A 15,671-nucleotide genomic window follows, 5' to 3' on the forward strand; every position below is an offset into this window, starting at 1 on the left:
ATACCTACATTATATTTTGGGAGAAATTATTCTCTGACAGCAGTTGTCAAGAATGGACTGAATAAATAAATACATCTGTTAAAATATAAAGGAAGATGGGAAGTAAAGCGTAACAAAGAAATGGAGAGGGAGAGTGACATAAATCTGGAGGAAAAGATGATGTCTAAAAACTACATTTTATATTAGTTTCACTAGTACAATACTAAAAAATATTTTTGAGAAAGAGACTCAAAGTAGCTTTGAACTGCCAACTCAGGACATGGGGTAATCCTGGTGCTACCTTCTGTGAGGTTTGTTTTCATTTTACACAGTTGTGTGATCATCTTAGAGGGACTTAAAACAATTCATAGGATTTAAACTTTTAAGTTTCCCAATTTTCAGATTATTTATTATACTTGTATTCTCTTCCCTTCTCACTCCTTTTAGGCAGTAGCTCTGGTTGGAGCACAGCTTGCTAACCAATGTGGTGAAGCAGAAGAAAAAAAGAAATTCCAAGAATTGGTTACTGATGCAGAATGGGGTATCCAACTTGGTAAATTTGGTGTAAGTGTGATTTTTAAAAATTATTATTATTTATTTATTTTAGCATTTTATTAACTATTAAATGTCAGTATATATTCTGAGATGTATTGTGATTTATTTATTTTTTTTAGACAGATTTCCCATTCAAATATAAGCAAAGCTGGGATTTTGTTTTGGTTTTAATTTTTTCTTCTTATTGCCTGCTTAAATAAACCTCAGAAACTGAGAAATGCAATAATTGAGGGTGCTCTAAAAGAAGTTTTAAGTGCTTAAGTATTAGTTGGCACAGGGCATGGTCAGCAAATGCACTGCTCTTTCTTGCTTTAAAAATCTCTGGATTGAAACTAAAGAAAATGTAAAAGGTTAACTATATAAGGAAATACTCTTGATATTGTCTAAAAGACTTCTTTGGGAAGAAGATAAAATGTTTGTTTATCTGTAGATTTCTTTCGAGACGGTATTTAGACAACCACCAATAAGGAAGAAGGAGCTCATAAGAACACTGGTACAAAATCCAAAAGTAGACACAGATCTCATATTGAACTACTGCAGGTAATAATTGAAGCAAATCAAATCTGTTTAATTGTTGCCATAATAATAATCATGCCTACTGAAATCTATTTTAGTTTAAATAGATCCCAATTAATGTAATATGCAAACTGGGTTTGCTTATTTGTTTTTTAAAGTATTAATCAGAATACTTACTGGTATCCTGGTGAATTTATTCATAAGGAAATAAGCACCTTGACAACCCTAAAGGTCACAGGGAAAATAATATTCTGTCCTCTTCTAGTACTTTCATGCTGGACAGTGATGCCGCACTGCAGCTTTGCATTGAAACACTTCTTCTCCAGAATGCTAATACAAATCATGCTGAAGATGACTCTGCAGAATACAGTGAGAAGCAACCTCATTCCACATTACTAGCTAGAGCACTAGAAATAATTCCTCTACTGAAAAGCACAAAAGACCTGGTCGCTAGTCTCAGTGGAATATTGTACAAGGTAAAAAATAATAATTAAGAAAAAAACAAAAACAAGCAAAAAGAATCCCTGAAGTATGCATCTAGTCTCAGATGCTGCATGTCACTTGTATGGCAGATTAATGCTTCCACAGAAATTTGAAAAGGTTATTTTTTTTCCATTTTTGCTAAAAAATGTAAATGTTAAGTTTCAGTTTTCTACATCTCTAGAAAAAAATAGAACAACATATCTAATTATTTTTAAAGACAGGAAGAGTTTTTCTTCCTAACTTCCCCTAAAAAACAACCAGAAAATTAAAAAAAAGTAATTTCTAAATATCATAGCACACTGGAATTATTTCAAAGTGCTATATTAAAAATAGATAGGGGCAAAAAAAAATTTATCTTGGGTCTTGTTGGTTGGCTTGCTTTTGGGTTTTTAGGGGGTTTTGATTTTGTTGGGGGTTTGGGGGTTTCTTTTGGTTTTGGGGTTTTTTTCCTTTTCATCACTTCACGTTTGGTCTTTGCAAGATCCTGACAATTTTTTTTAGGATTTAGGACTATGAAGTGGAAGTCTCTTGTTTTAGAAAAGTATGGCATGATGCTTATACTGTTTCTTCAGTGTTATGTCAATATAGTTGATGTTAAAATTGGAAAAAGTTTTTATAAGACAAATCTTATATGATCTTACAAAATAGATTGTTATTTTGAACAGCTTGATCCTTATGACTATGAAACTATTGAAATTGTCCTGAAAGTAATGCAAAATGCTGATGAAAAGAACACCAGTATCCAGATGAATCAGGTATGTCCAAATGTGTTGCTGTATAAATACTGTATATATACCTTGCTAATGGCACCTGTATTCTGTTTTGTCTATTTGTTAGTGTAGTTATTCAAGAGTCTGTTGAAATGAATCAAATTATTCTACCTACACAGGTCTTACTCATAAAATAGCATTCAAGAAATAGTGATCTCTAGCTATTTCTCAGCAATGGTTCATAGCAGGGATAAAAAGGACTTAGGTGTGGTTACTGAGGGGATGGGGAGAAATATAGTAGTCTTGTAGCTTTTTTCTTTTTCTTGCCATTTTTTTTCCTCTCTTTTATTTTTTTTTTTCCTCTGTAGGCTTTGAGCCTCCTCAAACATCTGGAATCTTATAAAAGAATTTCTCCACCTGTAGACCTAGAACACCAATATGTCTTAGAGCATGTGATTCCCTTATCTCCGGCTGCTCAAACCAGACTGCCCTTTCATCTGATATTCTTTAGAACTGCGCAATGTTTCTGGAACATTATATGTACGTTCAGTATTTTTTTATGGCTAGATATATATATATATATGATTCCCTTTCTTTGCTATCTGTGAACTTTAAAGTTCTACAGTATATATTTTCTATTAATTGTATTTCTTTATTAATGCAGTTTATATCCCAAGTACTGCTGAAAGCACTTGTGCTCCCAAATTGCTACTGCTGATGTAACTGGCTTTCAGTAGAGCTAAGACAGTATATACAATTGATAATTCTGTCCTTAAATGCTTTTCTTAGAACCTGTCAAAGAGCAAAGTAATCCAGGTATCCCACTTCCCTGGCCAGTGTGGATAATTAGCATTATATACTTTCTCTCCCAGTGGAGGTCTGCATCTAACAATAAACTGAAAGTGCTTAATTTCATAGAGAAAGCTGCAAGTGAACTATGATACTATCATGGACAGCTGTCTTTGTCCTTTCAGCTGCAGAGCTCAGCGAAGAATCCTTCCCAACACTTCTGTTGATTTCCAAACTAATGAAGGTAAAGTAGCATTTTTGAAAGGATTTATTTCAAAATTTTTCTTTTTCCCCCAAACAAAAAAAGAGCTTTTGTCTGTCTTTTGCATGATTTTGGCCTCACTATAGAAATTCTGAGCTCTTAATCTACTTTAATGTTTTTCTAGGTTTCACTGGATACCTTACACATGTCTGCAGCTCGACATGTCTTTGAAAAAAAATTGAAACCAAAAATATTTGAAATGAGAAACACTGGATATACATCAGTTGTTAACAAGGAAACTACTAAAACTGTGCAGACAATTCAGTCATATCTGCTGTCTATAATTAATCCAGAGTGGGCCGTAGCTATTGCTCACAAGATTGCACAAGAATTTCCAACAGGTAAGGTCTATATCTGATGACTTGAGAGGTGAAGTAATGGGAGGAGGAGAATAGGTCTGAGAAAAGAAAAGCCAGCCTGTAACCAAACATTTTTTCAGTATTCTTGGATAGAACTGAGGGAAGTTTGAGAATAACAATGCATTTGTCTCCTACCTCCAATTTTGAACAGTAGGCTAGAACAGCAGTCATTGTATAACACAGCATCACTATTAAATCTTGTTTTCTCTCTTTTTAAGCCATGTTGTCTTGCTTAAAATTTCTACATGTTCATACCATCTTCAGACAAATTTTCCAGCAAAAGCAAATATTTTGGCCAAATTTAAGCTAGCCTCTCTATTATCTGAATCCAAATAGATAATATTTTTTGCTCTTTAGGTACAAGAGCTTTCCTGATATTTTAAATAGCTTCTAACTTTTTTTTTAATTCTTTGAAATAAAATGGATATTCTGTGTACTGTAGAAAGGATTAATGAAAACTTGCTGTATTTACTTCCTTCCCTCCCCCTTTCTTTTTTTTCTTTAAAAAAGGTCCTGACCAGATTCAGGCATTGAAATTCTGTCTCTATCTAGCTGAGAAATGGCTAAAGAATACTAGAGCTAAGGTAATGGTAAACTGCTTGCCAAATTGTTGTTTTACAGTCGAGTACTTACGTTAGTGTTTTGTCTTTTGGCGTGTAAATTGTACCTTAACCAATCCCGATATGGAAAGTACTTTCTTTTGGGGAAGTGACTGTGTTAGTCCCCACCTCAGAAGAACCCCCTCTGTCGAGTAACATTCTCCTGATCGCGACCTAGCAAAACTTGGGCTTACAGTTCTCGGACGTTGGACAAAAAAGATGCAGTTTTAAGGAAAAATAATTTGTTCTTTCTCCTACTGTGTGCATTTTTCTTGCTGCAGGAGAATAAGTTGGAATCTGTTCCATCTGTTAGATCAATAGCGTTAACTTTTACTTTCCAAGAGTTCCAAGACTTTTTAGCTATTTGTAGTAGTAAATATAAAAAAAGTCTGCTTTGACTTGATTCTTAGGCTCTTTTTTACATGGTTGGTAGGGAAAGGTGAAAAAGAATCTCAGCCTTCCTTATAAATATCAAGCTTGCTATGGAGTTGTTGAGACACAATGAACACTAAATAATTCTTTGATACTTAGTCACATCTTTGAGTAGAATTGTGCCAAAATTAAACTGTAATTCTAGCAGCCAAGGTTTAATAGTAAATCTTTTTTCTTCTCTATCTTGACTCAAAATGTCTTAATTTTACATACTGGTGCATGTGGTTTTAATTGGCTTTTTCACAACATACCTTTGTTTACAGTTTTTTTCAAAATACATTTTATTGCTAGAGCAGCATGGTTAATACCATCTGTTTACAGAAAAAATACCTGTAGATACAGGTGTGGGGACACAGCTGAAGAACAAATCTTGCTCCCCAGTTCACTGTTTTAGACTAAAAATTAAGATTATTTTTCTAGTGCTTTTGAGTAAAAGAGGTTGGTTTATATAAAACTGTGGTGTTTTGCTAAAGGATGATTCGCATGAAAAAGCAGAGGTCCTACAGAAGAAATTATATATGCAGTATAAGCGATCAGCAACAGAAAATGTTCTAATAACACATCACTTGAACACTGGAGAGCATTTAAAGTCTATTGGGAAACCAGCAAATCTTATAATTTTACTATATGAACACCACAGTATAGATCAAAGAATCCGAAATCCAACTGGCAGAGATTATCCAGGTGAGTATCCATAATCTACTTACAAAGGAGCAAAAAGAAATTTGTAAAAATAAAAAAAAAAAAGCTAAGCAAGATAATACTATTTTGTAAATATATTGTCTCTACCTATTTATGTAGATATCCATATGGCAGCTAAGGAAATAGCTGAAATTAACAATTTGGATATGAACAAAATTTGGGATAAACTGCTGGATAAATGGCTGTGTCCAAGTATACTGCCCTCAGAAGTAAGTCATCTCTGGAGATTTGGTTTTGGAGAAAAATGGCCAATTACATAAAATATACATACTTTTATCACTTCTTGAAAAGACTAAGGTTATTTTGCACAATTTGCCTTTAGTACTCATGAATCTATTTAAGATGCATCTGAATTCAGACTACTAAGACGTTCAAAACCTTTCCAGTATTGTTGCCCACCACTATCGCTAGAGACAATGATTTGAAATGCTTTCCCTTCTCTCTGTATAGAGATTAAAATCTTATCATTGGTGCTACAGTAAGGTTGTGTAGCCAGCGTAAGAGAATCACCGATTCGAGAATTGGAAAGAGCATGAATCCTCTCCTGTTGCAATTTAGCTAACAGAGAGTTAATTGCTGTCTACACAGCACGCAGCTGTGTGACAGAGGGCAGGGAGCAGGCATTGCTCAAAATACTAGTTAGCAGGCTGAGGAGTGGTGTTGCCTGCCAAACATACAGTTAAATAAAGAAAGGACTGATAAACCCGGAATTCCTTTCCTTGGCTGCATTAGTAGGGGTGCCCAGCTTTTAAGACAGAGTTTAAACAAGGATATGACCCAGCTAATTATCCAAACAATTTAGAAAGTTCTCATAACTAGATTTTCATGGTTTTTTAAAGAAAACTCAAGAAATCTTTGGAGATGTACAGGAAGATGAAGAACTCCGAAGGTATGTGTGTTGTTTTACGTATAATATGGCAAATTATTGTTAACTTACAAGTTAACTATATTGGGCTTTTTCAAGAAACCTAACAGTGTGTGTGAATCAGAACTCACTGTTGTGTTCTTATTTTTACTTTCTGGTGACATCAGTTTTGAATCATCAAATACTTATTTATGCAATGAAATGCTATTTGCAATAACTTACAGATGTAAGTAAGTGCTTAAGAGTAGCTATTTGGAGGTTTTCTCCTCTTTTTTCTATCTCCTTGGAATAAGATCTCTTATCCTTAACCTCTATTTGACAGTGAAATATATCCCATTTGGATAAATATCAATACATTGTATTTTGGTAGCTATGCTGTACTTGTATTAAAAACAAATGCATTTTTGCAGAGTTATATATCTACTTCAGTCACGCCCAATGGATTATAGTTCAAGAATGCTTTTTGAAATCACAACATCTGCTACATCTGTAAGTTTCTAAATTCTTATTTTAGCTTGCTACTTATGAAATGTTTACCTCTTAATAGAATCAAGTATTGTCTGCTTAACTGTATGGCTTTCAACTAAAGACCTTTGTTTCTGTGTTTTGGATATCTGTATTTTATATATCTGTATGATCTCTATGTTTCTCCCCCCCCACCTTTGGAGTAAAACTGTGGTGTTCATTGAATTTTGCTATTGACTGTCAAGGGCAGCCCTTGAACTCTGAGTTTTCTAAATTTATTGTTGGTATTTTCTTAAAATAACTTCATCAAATGATTTCTAGAATGTGCTTTAACCTGGTGTAATACATCAACTCACTTAGTGTGGAATTAAAGCAGAGTGGTAAAATTATTTTAGCAGAACCTTAACCTTTAGTCTTTCACACTTACTAAATGTATTTGTAATACTATATACCACAAATATTTTTCTGGCCTGCATTGATAGTCTTAAATCTAGAAAACCACCTGGTTTAGCAGTGTTCTTTGAAGTTGACAGATATTTCAGCCGGTTAGTATAAAAGTTGAATGTGAACCAGTCTCTTATTTACCATACATTTCCACTAAACGAATCCAAAAATCTTGGAAAGGATCATATGAGACATATATAACCCTCTTTCTAGTTGTTCAGCCAATTGTTGTGACTTTTTACTGGTTTTTTTCCTCTCTCTCAGCCGATTGGTGTCACTCAGTTGACGTTTGCTCACAGGAGCAGAGCACTTAAGTGTCTGCTCTACTTGGCAGATACCAACACTGTGGAATCACTCTTCAAGAAACCCATTGAGAAAGTAAAGTAAGATGAATTTTCCTTAAGGTGTTTCTTAATAGTGATGTTTTCTTAGTCTTTAACAGCCATTTGGAAAAAAAAAAGATATTTGGAGAATTATTTTGTACTAATCTGTTTTTTGATCTTTTAAGATCTATTAATTTTAATCTATTTAATCTCTGCATGAATGGAACTTTAGTTGTAAGACTTATAGTAACTGGTTTATCTTTAGAGATGATCCAAGCCATCCATTGTTCAGGTGAACGAAGTTTCCCTAAGCAATTAGCAGAAAGTTTTTTACATCATTAAGATTTCCTTCATAAGTACAAATACAGTCTACATTATTTTTTCCTTTGTTTTAAAAAAGTAACAGAAGAACACTTTTCCAATATTATCCTTAGCTTGATTATGTGAATTATAATATAATAATCACTGTAATTATCATTAACTCCTGGGTATGGGGGGACTTTTTTTGCAGGTATTTTCTAAAATGCTGCATTTATCTGGCAGAGTTTGAAATCTTGAATATTCCATATACTTACGAATCATTTCATAAGAGTCCTAAGGAAGGAATGATTAAAGGGCTATGGAAGAATCACAGCCATGAACCCACGGTATGATTTTTAAATCTTTTGTAATTCTTCTGTTTATTTGTCACAGATTGTGTGAAATGTACACCTTTCTACATAGCACATGCATTTCTAAACAGATATTGCTCCTATGTACTCTGTCCTATTCACACATAACTCATGATAAGCTACTCACAATTATATTTTAAATGACCAGTGAATATGCATTTACCCCAAAGACTCTCCTCTTTCAGAGTGACAAAAAAACCCCAACCAACCAACCTGTTGATGTGCTGACAACTGCCCATCACATAATTAATTATTTCCGAGTACTTGCCCATCTTTGTGTACCCATACCTAGTCTCTTGTCTGGGAAATAAAATCTTCAGTGCAGAAGTCTTTCTCTTCTTTTTTTTTTTTTTTTTTTTTCCCCCCCCAGGCTGCTTGGACTCATACTCATACTTTAATATGAATTCAATATTAACACGATACACCTTTAGAATAGCTGTTAGTTACTTATCTAATATGCCAGGGATAGGTTTTAAGTTATGCTCTGCTTAGGAATTTAACTTTTACAATTACTTTGTGTTACCAAGTATGTGTTGTAAACAGCTAACTAACACTGAAGACAAGGGCAGGTAAATGAGATTTCCAGGTAGACAACAGTATATGACAACAAAAGTATATTATTCTATTAAGGCTTCAACAGTAGTACGTCAGATTTATAGCCATAAAATGGAAGTGATCTGTTCTTTAGTTGAAATATACACACACTAGTCTAAAATTTGAAAACGACAGATGAAAAAAGCTTTAGCCTTCCTACAATCAGAAAATAAAGCGACATCATGTATAGGTGGGGGTTTTTTTGTTTGTTTTTTTTTTAATTCTCCTCACATGCATAAAATAATTCTGAAAGTGGCTTGATTGTGGCTTTTCAGGAGTTAAAGGTTCCGGTAATGCTGTAAAAATATAAAATTATGCTGGCAAGCAGTAAAGGTTTGAAGATCATGAATGTATATTAAATACAGCACGTCCTTGCTCTCCTTTAGGCTGTCAGACTGGTGACAGAACTTAGTCTAGAATACAAAGTATATGATACCCAACTGTGGAATGGCCTACTACAGAAACTCCTTGGTTTCAATATGGTAAGGAATTTTAAGCACAAAGTTCTGCAGCGAGGTGAGAGAAAGGCTTTTTTATCCACTGATTTCTAAAGAACGGGATAGATACAAAACCTATAAACTTACTGTGAATAATTATTGATAATTTACATGGTTACTTTGGGCTCTTAGCTACTGAACTGATAAACCTTAGAGGAATTTGTGGTTTAGCAGTACTGCTTGAGAATTATGATCTTAAATTGTTCTAGTTTTATTTTTTAAAGGCACAAAGCCTTTCAGATGGCAAGAGTAAATCCTATGATAATACATTGAAAAAAAATCATTGTATTATTATACTTGCACACATATGCCCAAAGTATGCCTGTATGGATATACATCTGTGTATACGTATACACACATGCAAAAATATTACCCCTAAAATGTATTTGATAGTAATCCTGATTTTTGTCATTCAGAATCATAATTATCTCTGCTTGTCAAACTTTATGTAATGTGGCTACAGCCTGAGAAGGTAATAGATGTACCTGGCAGTGTGGTTGTATCAGAAGCAGGTATTGAAGGTAGTTTTAATCTGATGACATTTAGGTACTAATAGCAAAGCAGGTGGGATCATAAACTTTTCAGCACCAGTTGTATTAAGACAATCAGAAATCTTGGGTATTTACTGAGACAACGTATGCTGCTACTGCTTGACGATAATTTAATTTACTAAACTATAAGTCACATTTCCGTATGCATCAGTTACTCCTCCCAAAGGAACAGAGGTACCTTGAGGGACTGCAGACAAGACAGCAAGCGTAATGCAGTTCTGTAGATTATCACCAAATCTTCAAAAACACTGTAGCATTTTATGATGAAATATTTTTTGTTTCAGATTCAATATCTAAGGAGAGTTTTGATAGCAATTACTGCGATTCATTCATTATGGGAGGTAAGCAAATATTCTATGACTCCTAATCTTTTTTAAACAGGAGTTCAGCATCCTATTTATGTGTGTGTGAATGGCAGCATTTATGCCATGAAGTGTTAGGTATTAAAAGATTCTTTTTGAATTATTATTTTTATTGCATATTTTATGCAATATGCAGATTAGTGTTGTTATTAATCACTGAAATTGCATATTTTGCACTTGTGGGTCCTTCCGTAAACACTTACTTGGTGGATTCTGTAAAGTCAGACAGAATAATTTTGCCATCAGTCAAAATCTGGCTGAATCTTAGACTATGAGATGAGGAAAGCAATGTTGGGGAATAATTCATCCAGGACAAAAAGAAAAGAAAAATGACAGGCTTCCACCTACAGTGGGTCAGGATATCTATGTGTCTGTGTTTACAAGTACACTTGGTTACAACTGTATTTGGCTACTACTTTTAACACTTTGTTGTCAACAGATTCCCAACTTCAGTCGCGCTTGGCGAAGTGTAGTTCTGTCACCGTTTCTCACAGGTAGGGTTGTTACTAGCTATCATGCTTGTACAGTAACTTGATTATATATTTACTTCATGATGTTGTCTTTATTTCTTAGCTTCATGTCCACCGAGTCCTAAACAGTTAGAGGAATGTTGCGAGTGTTTTGTGATTCTGCTCAAGTAAGTAGTCAGTACGTCCCAGATTTGTATTAGTTTGAGTGGGAATGCCTGTTTGTAATTTCTCATCCAAAAACCTGCCCTGGAACATGCAAAGGAGCTCTGAAAACTGGGAATCTGAGGCATGAGGAAGAACCTTTTGCCTCTTGTGGGAAGGATAGGACCGGGGCATGTACCCAAACAGAAATTCTGTGTTTGCCCAGAGACTGTTGACAACATGTGCTGTAACTCAGTACCTTGGCTGTTCAAACTGTGCTGGGAACTGCTCTCTGAACTGGGACTTGGAATCAGCAGCACAGACTGCTGAAAACCAATTTATCTGCCCAGTCACTGCCCCCATGCGGGGTATCTGTTCCTGTCCTGACATTTTTAAAGGACTTGTGGTCAACCCTAAAGGTCCAGTTAATATTTTTCTTACCCAAATATATAGCGCATTTCCCAAAATATTAACACAGAGTATAAGAGAGAAAGAATTCATTTTCCTACAAAGAATAAATTTGACATGACAAAAATCTAATAGCTGCACATCTATAAACGTGGTTAACCTGTGGAATTAATGTTCCAAAACATGCTATACATAAACCAGTTTTGCATTGCCTTTACAATGTAAAAAAGCACAATAAACCATTATCTTATTCACCACAATGCTCTGACTTGCTCAAGAGAAGAACCAGAGTTCAGAGAGTCTGACTTGAACCAAAAGTTAGTTAGGAAATACTGGAAAGGGATCCAGCTGAAGAACATGCCTACGCTACTGTGTATATGCATATGTACCAAAGCATTACGCTGCGCAGTTAGCCAACACTTCCCCTCAAAATAGGGCCTTGGGTGTTTAGAAAGAGAAACTAGAGTTAGATGGGGTTTTTTTCAAGCTATAAAATTGTCATGCATTTGTATTCTGAGAAACTCACATAGCTTGGCCATTTCTGAAAATAAGATGAGGTAAAAATGTATTGTTCTATCTGGCTTCAAAATCTCAATGCAGTTTTGCTGACAGTACTAAGCCATCCAGTTGTACATACCGTAGCTGAGAACACCACTCCTGTTCTTCTTCTGAAGGTGTCCTGTTCTGGCTGACTTGGATGTCATTGGAATAGCTAAACAATATGCACAGTTGGACCTTCCAGCTTTTGCTTTGGGGTGCCTGTTGCTCATTCCTCAGTCTGAGAAGCGAGAGAAGCAAATTCAGGTAAATAATAACTTTTGTGTTCTATCTGCACCAGGGAAATGTCTTTAAGTATGTTATGTTCACCAGAAATTGTGAAAAAGGTAACTTAAAATTCTAATTTATTTAAATATGTCACTGCTGACAGCTGCTTGGCATTTCCTACCCACAAAGGTTATTGCTCTGAATTTGTCCTTCTGAAAGAGATCATGTGAACACTTCCTCGTTTTGTTGTTTTGCTACCTTCAAGTCATCCTCAGCAGCTGTCATATGACTTTGCCTTTTGTGGTTTTGAGGATATTTTATGGGATCCCACTCATAAAACCCATGAAACACAACTACAAAATCCACGCCATAGGCATATTCCTGCCAGAGCTGTGTGAGGTGGTTGGTAACGTATAATTGCTGAGGAGCTACCAGTGGGCTAGTTTCACAGCACATAGTAATAGAAGTACTGAATCCTGCTTTGGAAAAACGTTGAGTGAAAGCTCCTGACTTCTTAGAAAGATGCTTGTGACATACCTCACAAGTTCTGATGTCAACCTTTTGCCTTAAATCCATATCCTCATATTCATGTAACTTGACAGTTTCCTTTTCATTTGTTTCCATTAATTTTTGCTCTGGATTTTCTCCCAGATGAAGCATTATAGGCTGTTCCCACATCTGTCATGAGCAAACTGGTACTAGTAAAGGCATCTTAAATTCTTAGGTGTCCACTTGTTAAAGTTAAGCTCAGAAAGATTTTTCCCAAATTACAGCATTAGTGTAAGACATTTAGTCTGCTGGCAATTAGTCAAAAAAAAAAAAAATCTATTCAGCTACAGCAAAATACCCTTTGAGAGTTAAAAGCAATGAGTACTATCCTGTCAGTCAAACTGCACAGATCCTGGTTTGATAATTTCATGTTTGTACCTAGAATTTCAAAATATTAATTGTTCCCGAATAAGGCAAATGCTTGCTCTGAAGGCAGAGTTTCTACTTTAACCACTTACAGAATATTAACATTTTCTAACTTATTTTTGCAAGGGTTTCTTATCAACGTGTAACACAGAAACCGTGCTGCAACAAATAGATGAACACATGAACACTGGAGAAGTAGTGGCATTTGCTTCTCAGGTAAATAAATAAAATTTACTTCAGTTGCTTTGACTTAAAGACTTTTTCTGATAGATAAGTGTACACAGAACCTTTTTTTTTTTTTTTCCCCCCTCTCTCTTTCCTGATCTTGCCAAGCATTAGTTGACATAATGCACACTTCTAAAATACAGCAACATTTGCAAGGATTTTTGCATTTGTATTGATGTTGTGCAACTGAAAAACTTCTTGTATATATACACAGTGCTGTTACAGGCTGCCCTTATTTGTAGCAAAGTATTGTTTACAGCAGTACTACTTTATTTTCTAAATAGGTATTTTAAGCAAAAAGGCCAAAGGGCTTATGAAAGTGCTCGCTCTCTTGCCTTGGGCTGCCTTCCTAAGGGCAAGTTTCTTAAGTCATTCCTCTATCTGAATCTGAGATTAGTCTTTATAAAATCTGCCATTTCACAGCACTAAAAAAAAAAAAATTAAAAAAAAATCCTGCTCTATGGGAGTCCAATAAGAAAAGTCTGAGCTCTTTTCATTCAAAAGTAAAGTTTCTTATGTTTAAAATATTAATATTTTTTCATTACTAAAACTTAAATCTACAGATTAGATGTTTAGTTTTGGAGAGTATCATAAATGAGAAGTTATATGAAAAATTCTTGAAAACTAAGTATTTTCCACTGTTGAAGCAACAACTGATGAATACTCACAGAATGAAAGAACTGGTGGATTATTTTGCCAAAAAGAACTGGTAAGTTAATAAAATGGGCGATGCATGACTGATAGCAATTACAGAAATTGAATCTCCTCTTTATTTTATTTTCATTTATTTGAAGTCATGGAGATTTTCTAGTACTTAATCTCCAAGAATTTTTAAAGGGTTGCTAAGCTAAAGAAACAAAATAAAAATCTCACCTCACTACTCTGCATACTTAGGATAGAATTTTAGTGTCATTCAAGCCACAGTAACAGCCTGTGGAGCCTGGACTGCCAAGCAGATTGAACACAGTTAAAATAGAAGTAACCTGACTGAAAAAGCGAACGCTTTTGCTTTGAATCGCTTCCCCATACCTTCAGATAAATTCAGAATACTCTGGAAAAAATAAATTAACTGCCTGTACTCATGACTTAGCAGCAAAAGCACTAATTCCTAAGTTTTTTTCAAGAGGTAGAAATACCTCTTATGTTCCACTTAAATAAAGGGTCTTTCTTTGCCACTGAACCCACTGCAGGGCAGCTCTGTCAGGAATCTGCCAGTGACTCCCAGCATTGGGCTCATTGTGCACAGCCCCAGACTTTCATTTCAGACCCCAAATATTCAGCATTGCAAGTCACTTTGAAACCAGTTACCCTGCATGCACAATGGGACAGGAACCAATAAATAACCATTTAAATTCCAGTATCTGTTGGTTTTCGTTAACAGCCAGAGGTTAAATGGTAGGAATGTCATGGCTTGCTTTCCTCTACTGGGAAACAATGCCACTTATCTGACTTCAAAAATGTGGGGTCATACCTTGTTTTCATTATTCAGTGTATATAGTCTGAATTCTTGGCCTTTTAGAGAATTTGTTGATAAAAACTTCTGCCTCCTACAGCATTGACGATGCGACAGCCCTAATTCAAGAGTATCAAGAGAAATGTGGAAATCCTACTCTGGTAGACATACCATCATCGGATCTTCTGAAGGTAAAACAAACCACCTTTGTACCTCACGCAGTATTTTCTCCTTTTCTTCTAAACTAAGCCTTTCACATAACTTACAGCAAAAATACTTGTTAGCAGATTTTTTAGAATATATTGTATATGATAAAATATCCCTTTATCAATTCAAATAATTCATTTTACTTGAACCAACTCTGTGCCGTGCTAAGCCTTATGCTTTCAAGTACTTTCACAGGCATTAGATTAGATACTGTTTTCCTGAGCCCTATTAATATTGTTCTTTTACCTTCCAGATGTATCTGAATGGACCAGAGGAGACCTGTGTACTAGAACTATCCTCAGTAAGATCTTGATTTACCCTTTTCTTCTCCCTCTACTGGCAAGATGAGGGCCATGTATTGAGAAGGCTCGTTCTGGTCAGGGGAACATTAAACTAAAACCTCAATGCTCTTTATCAAAAGCTACCCCCAGCTTTCCACACTTTTTTTCCCAACTGTTCTAGGCTGCTGCTTCTCCATATTCCCTTTGAAACAGTTTAGATTTACAGCAGAATTTCCTGTTTCTATTCAACAGTAATGTTCATATTGAGCACTTTAATGCTTCCTAAAAATCAAAGTTTATTTCCTTTACTTCTCTATTTCTCCATGTTTAAGTCTGCAGACGATCACTCTAAGATTCCACTGACACGAACATAACCTTGTATAATTGTGATAAGCTTTTTTTTTAAAAACTGTAAGTGCTGAACTTCGTGTAAAATACGCTTTGTAGACAAACTGTAATTTTAACTACAGTGAACACAAATAAACAGACTTACATATCAATTTTGGCCTTACATTATTCTATAAACCATTTTTAACTATGAAGTTGTCAGTAAATTGACATTCCAGTCAGTCCTTGAATAATATGTGTGCCAAGGTTTTCTTTTCAACTCTGTTCTTTCTGTAGGACAAAGCAAAAGGCATTTGTTTC

The 15,671-nt window shown here is 35.0% G+C and overlaps 1 protein-coding gene across 1 annotated transcript in view; it reads left to right on the forward strand.

Moving 5' to 3' along the window:
- KNTC1 (kinetochore associated 1) overlaps positions 1–15,502 on the forward strand; it is a 39,322-nt gene extending 23,820 nt beyond the window's left edge. The window contains exons 42-64 of the mRNA XM_054844715.1: positions 427–543; positions 965–1,074; positions 1,316–1,526; positions 2,199–2,288; positions 2,612–2,783; positions 3,218–3,276; positions 3,419–3,635; positions 4,164–4,237; positions 5,158–5,368; positions 5,486–5,595; positions 6,226–6,275; positions 6,662–6,740; positions 7,425–7,543; positions 7,995–8,130; positions 9,135–9,230; positions 10,081–10,137; positions 10,598–10,652; positions 10,732–10,795; positions 11,852–11,981; positions 12,984–13,073; positions 13,646–13,791; positions 14,636–14,726; positions 14,996–15,502. Of these exons, the coding sequence (XP_054700690.1) occupies positions 427–543; positions 965–1,074; positions 1,316–1,526; positions 2,199–2,288; positions 2,612–2,783; positions 3,218–3,276; positions 3,419–3,635; positions 4,164–4,237; positions 5,158–5,368; positions 5,486–5,595; positions 6,226–6,275; positions 6,662–6,740; positions 7,425–7,543; positions 7,995–8,130; positions 9,135–9,230; positions 10,081–10,137; positions 10,598–10,652; positions 10,732–10,795; positions 11,852–11,981; positions 12,984–13,073; positions 13,646–13,791; positions 14,636–14,726; positions 14,996–15,055 (2,544 nt within the window). The 3' untranslated portion in view covers positions 15,056–15,502. The remainder of the gene's footprint in view (positions 1–426; positions 544–964; positions 1,075–1,315; positions 1,527–2,198; positions 2,289–2,611; positions 2,784–3,217; positions 3,277–3,418; positions 3,636–4,163; positions 4,238–5,157; positions 5,369–5,485; positions 5,596–6,225; positions 6,276–6,661; positions 6,741–7,424; positions 7,544–7,994; positions 8,131–9,134; positions 9,231–10,080; positions 10,138–10,597; positions 10,653–10,731; positions 10,796–11,851; positions 11,982–12,983; positions 13,074–13,645; positions 13,792–14,635; positions 14,727–14,995) is intronic.
- Positions 15,503–15,671: the final 169 nt, after the last annotated feature.

This window comes from Grus americana, chromosome 16 (genome assembly GCF_028858705.1).
Source record: "Grus americana isolate bGruAme1 chromosome 16, bGruAme1.mat, whole genome shotgun sequence".
In the NCBI taxonomy this organism is placed as follows: domain Eukaryota; kingdom Metazoa; phylum Chordata; class Aves; order Gruiformes; family Gruidae; genus Grus; species Grus americana.